This window comes from Gadus chalcogrammus, chromosome 15, assembly GCF_026213295.1.
Source record: "Gadus chalcogrammus isolate NIFS_2021 chromosome 15, NIFS_Gcha_1.0, whole genome shotgun sequence".
In the NCBI taxonomy this organism is placed as follows: domain Eukaryota; kingdom Metazoa; phylum Chordata; class Actinopteri; order Gadiformes; family Gadidae; genus Gadus; species Gadus chalcogrammus.
Genome location: NC_079426.1, coordinates 20,612,274 through 20,625,068, shown reverse-complemented (window position 1 = coordinate 20,625,068; position 12,795 = coordinate 20,612,274). Strand labels below are relative to the sequence as shown.

The window sequence follows — 12,795 nt, the reverse complement described above, 5'->3', positions numbered from 1 at the left end:
ATTAATTTGCTGTGGTGTATTGTTGAAGTGCAATTCATGTATGAAATGGAAACTGCCTTACAGAGCCCCAATCCAAGTGTCTTTACTGTGCACCTCAGTCTAGAAGTCTGTGAGCACAAGTAGTGGAGATTGAACACAGAATCAAAACTTGTTCATTGGTTCGTTTTTGGTTCCACTATTGGAGAAAAATAGCTAGCCAAGGCAGTTTGCATACATTTACTTGGTCGGACAAACCAAGATAGAGCTATGGGAACTGCTCAACACTTGTTTGAAATAGACTGTAGCCTAATGGGTGTCACGGCTCGTCGAGGGCCTGGTCTGGAACGTGTCCACAACACAAGCTGGGGGGGGGCAACTCAAACTGCTTTACAGAAAGGGCCTCACGTTCACCCATAAATGCCCCCTTCACACACCGACAGCGGGGTCAACCATGCAAGGGGACCACCACCTCATCAGGAGCAGCTAGGGTTAGGTGTCTTTTTCAGGGACCCCTCGACGCTTAGCAAGGATGCAAAGCCAACCAGAACCAATATCATCCGAGAGCATTTAAATCACTCATATTACTAATAGCTGGCAGATGGCTGCAGCATTTCTAATAAGTTCTTCTCAAACCTTACCAACAGCACCTTAAAGCAATTAAGCTAAACCCATGCATGCAGCAGATACTATGAGCTGAATCCCAAACCTCCCGCTAGGGCTGGGCGATATGGACAAAATCTTATATCAAGATATGAGTAATTTTATATCACGATATGGATATATATCACGATATGGTGTTTTTGAAGTAAATTAAAATAATAAATGGCTTAAAATAACCATACTTCACATTTGATCAGTTTTTTCTTTTATTTTGAACTTGAATTTCCATGCTTACAAAGGAGTAAGTAGCGAACAATCTGTCATTAACTGCAGTGTCATATAGTGCAAACATCTTGTAAACATTGAACTGTTTTTTCAATACAAATAACTTTTTTTTTTAAAGGTGTGCTTCACACCTGCCTGGCTGTCAGTCAGTGCAGTGTAATATAAATCACAGCATCACACAAATATTTTAAATACTAATTATACACTTAAATAAAGTTATGTGCACAATAAAGTTATGTGCTGTGCAAATAGCTGGTGGTAAAAATAGAACTGTTTCTTCAATACAAATGAGATTTCTTTTCAAGTTAACAGGTGAGTCTCACACCTGCCTTGCTTCAGTCAGTGCAGTGCAATATAAAAAATATTATTTTTTTTATTTTTTTTTCTCTCTCGGTATAAATGAAATATGGCCAAATCTCTCCCGGTAGACACTTTCATATCGTCCACGGTATGATATCGTCATATCGCCCAGCCCTACCTCCCGCTATAGAGTGATGATCAAGAGGACAGTAATAGTGCTGATAGTTATTATTGGAAGCAGCAACACTGTTCAGTTGTTACAGGACCGTTTGGTTGTTACCGGCTGGGCAGAAAAGTTATAATTTTCATCATAACCAGTGAGATGGCAAGACATCTGTCCCTTAGGTTTCCTCAGCACTGCAAAGTTTGAAGTGCTTTGTGACGTCATTCATATTTAAAGTCTTGACTTTTTTTTTTGTGATATCATCAGAAAAAAATCAAGAATAGATTTCATTTGTATAAATCTAATACAGATGCATGGCTTCCGCTGCTAATCATTAGAGTGCTGATCAAGCAAGAAGGCACCAAAGAACGGCAATTGCATCGTCAGAGTAATATAGAGATCCCTGTGGTATTATTGAGGGTCTGCCTTGGGAAGTAGCTGAGGACAGGTGTCTGCTTTTGTTCAAACTTACTTGGACAAGACATTTATCTTTCCAGACAGATCCTTTCAGAGCAGGTGTCCAGTTAAGTCATCAAAAATATGTAGAAATCGTGGTGAAATTGGAAGTTGGGGAGGGGTTGGAGCTTGGAAGGTGAGCAAGATTGCTACATTTGTGAAAAATGTATGATATTACCTCTGGAGACTAAGAACTGTGGTTCTAAATTATCCAAAGACATGATCCACTCACACACCAGCCAAGTCAATAGACATTTGGATATCAATAAATGGCCACTTGCATAGACACAAATACAAGAATAATAGAAACAATACGGGTATAAATACAGCTAAATGCTAGTCTGAAAGGACAGACTAGCGCTTTAGCTCAAAACATCAGACAGACTTCCTTATGACGAAAACCTTATGAATACACCTGCCCTAGGTCTGCCCAAGACGAAGCAGAAGGAATGTATGTTGTGAATCAACCTAAGAGCTCTCTATCTGGCTGCATTAGCGTGTAAGGCGAGGTTGCAAGAAAGATGGGGACTTATTTTCTTAGCCCTGTGCTAATTGCTCTGGAATGAGGTAATTGTTGTTGCCCTGACCTCTTGCTCTGCCCTCCATTTCAGCACGCAAACAAACTTCAGAGGCCAATTCTGTACAATTAGTTAGTCTCACTAAAAGATTAAGCCTTCTGGGTGTCAATTTTGAATATCGCTTTTCAGAGTGATTTATCGTACTGCATTGAAGAGAAATAAAGACAGATGAATGAATCACCAGAGAGAGAGGCAGAGAGGTCTGCAATATGTAACTTGGTTTCACCTTATCGTATTCTATGTCTCAAATGTTCTGTTGAATTGATTAAGCCACAATTAAATGTTTATTTTGCCAATAAAGCGTGTTTGAACGGGAGGAAAAAGGAGCGAGAGAGAGAGAGAGAGAGAGAGAGAGAGAGAGAGAGAGAGAGAGAGAGAGAGAGAGAGAGAAGTAGAGACAAAGATGCACTCAGAGCAGGGTGACCGGGGACGTACCCGGGCGCAGGGGGCAGAAGGGGGCGGGCACCACGTCGGCAGCCAGGTGGGGCTCCCAGGGGACACATTGACCTTTGACCCAGTGGCAGCGGACTCCCGGCCCAGCGGTGGCACAGGCGTCGGCGTCAGCCCATGCCAGGCAGGAGGGGGGGGTGTAGGCCAGCAAGTCGTTCAGAAGCAGCCCGGAGAACCCCCCGAAGATGAACACGGAGCTGAGGGCACAGACTCAGCGTTACTGTTTGGTGGAGCTCTATTGAGAGAAGGGAGACTTCTCTCAAGCCAAGAGGATATTTTCCATCGGTAGTCCCTGGCCAAGGTGAGGAAAAGGCTTTGTTAAATACAAAAAAGCAAAAGCAGAATAGGACTTGTAGTTTAAAGATTGGAAAAGGACACTATTGACCAATATACAAAAATCGACAAAATAAAATACATACACACAATAACATAATTCATTATTAGAAGTATTAGCCAGTGCTACTGTAGTTAGCTACATTTTAACAGTAGTTAAGTCAAAGGTAAGTATTTAAGTCATTCATGTATGCGATCAACTCTAGATTCTCGCAGAGAGAAGAAAACCTCTCACGCGGATGTCTTAAGGTACGGCCACACCATATACCGTATCTCGCGTAATTTTTACGCGCGTAACGCAGCTAAAATGTTGCTTGACCATTTTGTGTCAAAAATGGGCATACGCTCCTAACGCGCCTACGCTCCTAACGCGCCTAGATGAGTCCATGTCCATGCAAGTGAACGGAGCGTTCCCTCTTCGTCATAACTATCAAACCAAACATCCTTCACATTCACCGAGCGAACATTACGAAAGTAAAATGCACATTTCTCGCTAAAAATGTTTCCATAAACGCATTTAATGGCGTAACTATGTTACTATTTCCACCCAGAATAAAGAAAGTTGTCGGCCGTGGCTGCGCTGGAGTCCGAGGTAGGAAACCCAAACGCCGCCGTGTTTGGGTGATAGAGTTTAGATCGGGTTAGATTAAATAATCTCGGATATAAATAACAATAATCGGGTTAAATAACTTCACATGGTGTGTCTGGTGTGTTTCCAGCATTCGTAGTGTTGATCAGCAGATATATAGTCCGCCAAGACGTTGAGGTTGCTTAGTAACCAGAGGCTCTGTCCATGCAAGTGAACGGAGCGTTCCCTCTTCGTCATAACTATCAAACCAAACATCCTTCACATTCACCGAGCGAACATTATGAAAGTAAAATGCACATTTCTCGCTAAAAATGTTTCCATAAAAGCATTTAATGGCGTAACTATGTTACTATTCCCACACAGAATAAAGAAAGATGTCGGCCGTATGCTTCTGTCCAAGCTCACTACTCTCTGCCAGTGACGTCGGGTCAAGCTCAACGCTGATTGGGCAACGCGGCTAATCGTCATGCGTATGAGCGTAAAACGTTCAATTTTTTGAACTCTTGAAATGTACGCGCGTATATATACGCGCCTCATACGCGCGTTATGCGCGTAAAATTTTGCTTTAGCGCATGTAACGCGTGTACGCGTCTCATACGCGCGTAAACCAATGGTTCCCTATGGAAAAAATGACGATTTTATACGCGAGGTACGCGGGTAACGCGTTTGGTGTGGCCGCACCTTTAGGTGTTTTTTTCAGGATTTTATTTCCAGTGAGCCACTGTTAAACTCTGTGCTATAAATCTCCTTTCTGAAGGATTTGGAAAATAATTTCACAAACTGGGCGACACTTGTAATTCCCAAATTGTATGTAAAATAGGGGCACTGTAAATGACTCAAAGAAGTGTGTTGGAAACGACTGATGATTGTTTCGGGACTTCCTGAGGGAAACAAACTTACATAACACACTGAGATTTGAAAAAGGAGCAGCATGTATCATGGTGAGGGTAAGACAAGGGAGCTGTTTTGGCACCTCACTATAGATAGCATAAAGAAGGATACTGCCAGAACAAGGAAAAGGAAAACTTGTAAAGTTAGACGCAGGGATCAGTCGAAAGAACTGGATGACACATGGCCTGCACTTCTAAACAAAACAGAGGCGTTGAGAGAGAACCAGGAGAAAGTACAACAGAGAAGGAGGCCTCAAGGTCAGAACAGCAGAAACCAAAATAAATGTTTTTAAGAGATGTTTCAACACCTATCCCAACGACCCAACTGCACCACAGGTTGGCAGAGAGAGATGATACAGGAATACATATTAAGTCCTTGTATTTATAGAGAACTTCAAGAATGAGTTGAAGGAAGTTGAACTCATTGTATTGTATCTTTGATGGTATTACCGGGTAGAGTGGGGGTTTTAACTCACCCGTTCTTCACCACAGCCGAATGGCCAAACCGGTTGGCATCCCTGTGGAGACCCGGCCTGGGGAGAACTTTCCAGCTATCGCAGGCTGTGGACACACACATACACACACACACACACACACACAGTTATACACAAACACACACACAAAAAACGCATCGTTACTCACACAGACACACAAACAAACACAGTTACTCAAACAGACACACGCAAACACACACTAACACACATACACAGTTTCACACACAAACAGGTAGACACACACAGTTACAAATACAACCACACAGACACACACAAACAAACACACCGTTATTTACACAGTCACACAAAAACAACACACATCAACACACACACACAGATACACACACACGTAAAACATACATCAAGTCGTGAATGCTAAATTATTCAAGGGAAAAAAATAAGGAAACAGACAATGCAGCATTAGAGACCAAGTATGATGATTTAGTTTGACAATCTTATTTGGTGCATCATTTCTCCTTACTCCCAGTAGGTGGTAAGGAAGCAATATTACTCTCTCTCCAGGAAATATTCATCCTTGGAGATGACGCCAACATATACATCAGTAGTTTCAGCCACCGCATGAAGTTCACAACATCTGAATCTTGAGCACACAATTGCCCATGAAGAGGAGCAGCGAGGTGTGGGATACACGGTGCAGTTATCCTTCACAGAGAGGTGCTCAAATTGATATGCAAACCCTTAGCCCGGCCTAACCCTAACCCTCTCAAATCGAAGCTAATCATAAGGTGAGGGAGATAAACTGTAAGTGGTCTTAAGTAAATAAGCATGTTAATCTCTCTCTCTCTCTCTCTCTCTCTCTCTCTCTCTCTCTCTCTCTCTCTCTCTCTCTCTCTCTCTCTCTCTCTCTCTCTCTCTCTCTCTCTCTCTAGAGCTGTAAAATATTTCCCTCTCTCTACTTAACAGTTATCTTGACATTTTAATGAACCCTTTGTGATCCCATTAAAAAAACATGTAAATTAGCGACTATGTGTGTGTGTGTGTGTGTGTGTGTGTGTGTGTGTGTGTGTGTGTGTGTGTGTGTGTGTGTGTGTGTGTGTGTGTGTGTGTGTGTGTGTGTGTGTGTGTGTGCGTTTTGGGCGGTGTGTGCTTGTTTGTGTGTTCCCTCTGAATAGTTGCCGTTTAGGGAGATGAGCCCACCCAAAAACACGACTGCGGAGCAAGCGATTTTTGGTTACAAGAGGAGGCCAGGTTGCTAACGACCTCGTTAAGCGATGGGCTAATTGGAAGCACTCGTTTAAAAAAAGGGAGAAAGCAATACGACAGATGACACCGCGTAAGGACGTGGGAGTCCATCCAATCAGCTCTGCCGGTGACAGCATCGCAAGTAGAGAGCTCAAAAGTCAATCGCATTAACGTCAACCATTGTGCTTTACAAGCCAATTGCAGAGACTCAGCCCCATAAAATGTGTCTGTAATAACAGTCAGGGCTAAACGGTGGGTGGTGAAGAGTTTTTTTTCCTAGAGGACTTGTACTTAGAAGTTGCAATCTATGAAACTGGATGTCTGCAGTAGGTCAATTCAAGTCCGCCACTTCTCAAAAAAAGCAAACGTGAATATAAAAAAATAAAAAAAGCAAACGTGAATAAAAGTGTTGATAATAATGTGAAAAAATGGCTTCTGATGAAGATCAGAACATAAATTGTATTTTCCATTCCAGTTCAGGTGCTGCTTACACACAAACACACACACATTCCTCAACACAGATACACTCAACAAAACACACACACACTTCTCCAGAATTACTCTCATAAACACACAAACACACATACACTCCTTAACACAAACACAGACACACACACACATTTTCATTTCCTCCCAGGAAATGAGAAAGGCTCTGTTAATAATGCATGGCGAGGGAGATGGAGAAAGGATGGGGGGTGGGGGGGGTGCAAGGACGATGGGGGCAGTAATGGGAGGAGCTGAGGACAGTGGGGGGTGGTGGTGGGGGGTAGGAGAGGAAGGTGGGGGGAGACAGGTGAGGAGAGAACGGGAGTGGGGATGAGATGAGGGTAGTAATGGGAGTGGGGGTTAGGTGAGGTGAGCGGCCCATAAATGTACCAAGGCATGGCTTTAGGCTTTTTTAAATGAGTGTGTGTGTGTGTGTGTGTGTGTGATCGTTGCACTGCTCGTCATGCCATGTGCAGTTGTGTTTTTGTGCGCTGTTTTTCATGCATGTGACACCTTGTTCACACTACCTCCGTCCATCGACGGATCTCATTGACTTTGCATGGGGCGCTCGCGAAATGCATTGTGGGTCCGTCCATTCTGTGTCAAAAAGTATAGAAATGTTAAACTTTTCAGGCAGCAACGGATCCGTCGGCCAATCAGACTGTGTTATGCAAATATACGCAAGGACACTGTCCAATGAAATCGCCTTTGTAATACAACCTGGAAGATCAAATGGATACGTCAAAATCCCATCCGTCGACGGACGCATCTAGTCTGAACAAGGCGTAAGTGTGGCGTATGAAAGTTGCCTTGTTGGGAAGACTATATGTGCATGTAATATACTATGTACCTTACGTACACATTTTATTATCATTTATTTCAGAATAGATATGTGTTTTATTAAGTCTATGTATTTGTGTATTTGTTATTTATGATCAGACGCAAATTAGTATTTCTCGCCGCAGTACTATTTCCGCTGGTCTGTGAACGTTTTGCCTAAATAATGGATCCTGTTCTACACTAAAGTCAGACACTGACTACGCACGGTGTGCTTCAGGTCATTGATCGAGATAACCAATAACAGGCTGCACTCAAAGGTGCTTCAAAGGTAAGCAACAAGTGAGGCAAATTCTCAAATTAAATAATAGCTACTATATTGTTCTCCGCAAGTCAGCTTTATAAGAGAAACAAAATGATTAATTACATCGCAATTGCAGTTTTCAGCTGCACACACAATGAGGCCACGCGCAATGCTACGGCTTCCATTTTCTCCGCATTTCAACTCATAAAAAAAACAGCCCAGTAAGAGGCTAATAGGCCTGTGTTTTACCCATTTCATGCCCTTGTTTCATCTTTTGAAGAAAATCTCTAATTTAGACCACGGTGAATAACTACGTTTGTTTAGTCTTAGGCCGTAAAGACCTTAAAGACCGTAAATGGTCACAGGGTGGCAGGGAGGGCGAAGACATCATTAGATAATAGCGGGCTGGGAAGCAGCACACGGGTCAAATTTTCTTTCTTTTCTTTTATTTCTTTCTCTTATAATCGCTGGGTCGAACAGCGGTCCGCTGCTGTTACAGGAATATGCGGATTTGGGTGAGAAAAATACCTTGAATGCACATCACTGGTTTTGTGTGTGTGTGAGTGTGAGTGCATGACTTGTGAATGTGTCTGATGTGGGTGCGCACGTGTATGTGCATGTATGTGTGCGTTTGTGTGTGTGTATGTGCGTGTGTGTGTGTGCGTGTGAGCGCTTGCAGATGCGCGTCAGTGCTTTGGAAGGTAGAATGGAGAGGGCTTTAATTAGAGTTCATCTCCCCCCCATCCTCCAATCTAATTAGAAGCATTGGGAGGGGGTGCCGGGGGCCGTAATGGATGGATGTGTGTGTGTGTGTGTGTGTGTGTGTGTGTGTGTGTGTGTGTGTGTGTGTGTGTGTGTGTGTGTGTGTGTGTGTGTGTGTGTGGATGGGGGGAGGGGGCGGTAGAATTAGATCCAAATGAAAAGAGCCTTCTGTGTGGCTCTGGATCTAATGCGTGGCAGCGGGCTGCGGGGGAAAAAAGCGACAGAAACCAATGACAGCCGCCTCTCCACTCCCAAGGTTAGTGTGGCAAAACAAAACCAAATCATCAGTGAGAGAAGAGGTGGGGTTGGGGGCATGGGGAGAGTACATTAAGAAACGGAGGAGGAGGAGGGATGCACAAGCAATGAGGTGTTCCACAGGTGCATCTAATTAAATATCTCCTGCGGAGGATGGGGAGGAGGAGGGGCGATGGGAGGAGCAGGGAGATGGGAGAGATGGGGAGAGGAGGAGGGGAGAGATGGGGAGAGGAGGGAGATGCGGAGGAGGAGGGGAGAGATGGGGAGAGGAGGAGGGGAGAGATGGGGAGAGGAGGAGGAAGGATCGGGAAAGGAGCAGAGGAGAGGGGGAGGAGGAGGGAGAAGGGCAATGCGGAGAGGAGAGAAGGGAGATGGGAAAGGAAAAGGAGAGATGCGGAGAGGAAGGGAGATGGGGAGACACATTTTCACATTTTCTATCCATCTATCTCTCGGTTTCTTTCTCGGTCCTCAGGCCTCGTAACTACCCCTCTGCATATTGTGTGTGTGTGCGTGCTTCATGTTGTCTGGGTGCGATAAAACCCTGTGGTCTCCTTCTCCCACCTACCATGACTTATTTATTAATGCTTGTATCTGCAGATTCCCCTACTGATTTATTGGCTGCTGGCCCCCCCTCTCGCTCACTCAGAGACGCAGGCCCGGCATGCGGTGCTGAACATGTGAGTGCATCGTGTCTAATATCCCAGGATTAACGCATGTGTGTGGCCATTTGTGAGTGTGTGTTTAATATCCCAAGATAAGGGATATTAACGGTCTGATACACAGAGATATGTTGTGTGTGCGTGTGTGTGTGCGTGCGTGCGTGCGTGCGTGCGTGCGTGCGTGCGTGCGTGCGTGCATGCGTGCGTGCGTGCGTGCGTGCTTGCGTGCGCGCGCGCGCCTGTGTGTGTGTGTGACAGGGTCAGACCTCCATGATGAAGGTCAGGAGATGTAAACCCATAGTTGACGTGTCCCATTTCAGGCGCAGCAAGAAGATGCCTTTGATGATAGTAATACATTGTGCTCATTCTGAATATAGATTGAGACCCCTTGCTCCTGGCCTCTTTCCAGTGCAGTAAGGGACAAGCCGCCTGCAACCAGCCAGGCCATAAAATCATCACATCGGTTGAGATGTTGTAAGGTGACAGTTCAAACCCCACCGGAAACGTTTAATGAAACATATGAAATGTGTATTATAAAACTAAAAACACATTGACTATTTACCAACTCGTTGTTCATACATTGGGCCCTATTTAAACGCAAGTGAGAAGCGCCAGTTCTTTGTGAGCGGTTCTATGGCAATGTTGCTATTATATATCTAAAAAGGGTTGCCCGGAAGTAGCCCGATTCATTCATTCTTTTTAACAGTCACTCACGGTAAAACTATGTTTTCTCACAATCAAATACAACCCTAAAAGTTATGGGCTTGTACAGGATGTCTGTGTCAAGAAAATATGTTTTTGCTGTACAGTGTTTGCATAGGCATTGATTTAAAAGTACAACTTATTACCGCTGTATCAGCTGTTCTTTTCCAAATAATTTAACCAACGTTATCATTTACCCTAAAACGAGATTTTGTTTTGGAAGGCTGGGATATAGCCTACTTTGCTCGAGTTTATTATTGTTATTATTATTATTATTTTAATGCATGGCATAGCCTACTACAGTGTTCATTCATTCAGCCCCTATAAAAAAAAAAATCCACAATCCAAAGGGGGGGGGGGGGGGTATATTAACATGTGACTGCATACAAATGTGTCCAGAGACATGGTGACTAATGTTGATAGTAAGCATTATTGGCCCTTAATACTTACATTCCGAAACAACACTGCCTCAAAAGGCATGAGCCTAAGCAACACCATTAGAGGCAAATACTTTTCCCTGAAATTGTAAACGTGCAAAAACATACATTTATATTTATGTGGCATTCTGTCCAATGCTTAAAATATATCTGTCGCATTCAGTAGGCCAATGCTGTGGTAAAGTTTGGAAAGTATGACCAAGCGTTTCTTTCTGTTCAATAGATAGAACTTTATCAATCTCCTGTAGGAGGAATGTGTTAATGTTTGTCCCTATAAAACAATAATGGTAAAAAAATAAACACAAAACATTACGGTAACTCTAAAGTCAAACCGTCCAATCTGAAGTCTCTACTAAACCTCTCCCCTACTCACTTCCACCAATGCAAAGCGAACAGAACTGAGTAAGGGGAGGGTGTAGCCTGACTAGTTTGTGAACAACCCAGAGAAATGCAATGCAAATGCAAATAGATAGAACTTTATCAATCTCCTGTAGGAGAAATGTGTTAATGTTTGTCCCTATAAAACAATAATGGTAAAAAAATAAACACAAAACATTACGGTAACTCTAAAGTCAAACCGTCCAATCTGAAGTCTCTACTTAACCTCTCCCCTACTCACTTCCACCAATGCAAAGCGAACAGAACTGAGTAAGGGGAGGGTGTAGCCTGACTAGTTTGTGAACAACCCAGAGAAATGCAATGCAAATTCAATGTGAACATGTATGAGGCTTGGTAATAAAATCCAGGAAGATTTTGGTCTTCCTTTTTTTTCGGTCAGTTGCGCAACTGCTTTATCGATCTGTAAGATAGCACCATGTATCATTTGCGCCGGAACATATCTCTGCTTTTCGCCGAGACGCCTCTCAGGGCGCAACTCATGTGGCGCGAGTTTGCTGCGGGGGAAAATCAGCTTTGTGCAGGGTGCAAACTGGCAACAATACATGCGTCATGTAGAAAGTCAATTGCGCTGGGTGCAAGATAGGCCCCATTGACTTTAACCGTGTTGGATATGCTTTTTCAGGAATCTAACTGATTTAATATTTACTGACTCATTCATCGTTCACTGACCAAAACGTAGTATAGCTACTGTAAATACGTGTTAAGAGTGAAGAGTTATTTTGTGAAATTTGTAAATAACACCTTGGACATGTGTCAGCTACTAGTGAGTGAAATGCGCTGTGTAAATCTAAGTTGGGTTCGTAAGGCTCGGTCGGGGAACACTCCTCTATGGCAGAGAAACATACTGGACGGCAAGAGAGAAGCAGGGGAGGATATTTGTTTGTTGAATTTCAAAATCACATTCTCCGGCACTCTTTTTTGCTTTTCTGATGTCTCTCATTACAGCTCTTTAATTTAGCGGTCTTCAGGCCGCTAAATAGGGCCCTACGAATTCTTTGTCCATCCAATGGACCAGTTCATTTCATAACATTTACATTAAGGGCATTTAGCAGACGCTTTCATCCAAAGCGATTTACAATAAGTACATTTGTCAGAAGAAGGAGAAACAATATATCGTTGTGGGTACAGTTAGGTTGTTCATAGAAACAAGTGCAAAGCACTTACAATCGCTAGGTTAACCCATCCCCTGTATCTAACAAAGATAGCTAGGATAAGAACAAACTTACTTACATTTTTCTATGACTATATTGATCAAAGGGAATCACTGTGAGACACAATGTCACAGGGAAAATGCCCTTTCCTTCACCTCCTTCTGTTCGATCCTACCACTGCTCTTTTGGTTTCCCACTGTGCTGCTATCTGTTCTGCTCCCCCTTCATATACCTGTCCTTCTGTGTGCACCCTCCTATCGCTCTCTCCTCGGGGGATATTCAACCCTCCCCATCTAGCCTATGGTGTATGCTGGGAACCAGACCAATCCGAACCAAAGTTCATGTTTAATTGGCTCTGCAGTCTGGCTCCCCTCCCACACAAAATGATTTCTGCCTGGTACGAGACAGACCGACCATTTACAACCGTGTATCTATCATGAAGTGGGATAAATATGATGATGGTGAAGGCGCGTCATAGATGCATTTCTCAAGAACATCAAAGATGGCTGCCGCAGATGTAGAACGGTCTATTGATAACCCCAT

The 12,795-nt window shown here is 43.5% G+C and overlaps 1 protein-coding gene across 1 annotated transcript in view; it reads right to left on the bottom strand.

Moving 5' to 3' along the window:
- The window catches only part of LOC130404302 (attractin-like protein 1), a 226,272-nt gene that overhangs the window by 166,066 nt on the left and 47,411 nt on the right, over positions 1-12,795 (bottom strand). Inside the window, exons 11-12 of the mRNA XM_056608961.1 lie at positions 5,100-5,184; positions 2,797-3,008 (exon numbers count right to left, since the gene is read on the bottom strand). Coding sequence (XP_056464936.1) covers positions 2,797-3,008; positions 5,100-5,184 — 297 coding nt within the window. The remainder of the gene's footprint in view (positions 1-2,796; positions 3,009-5,099; positions 5,185-12,795) is intronic.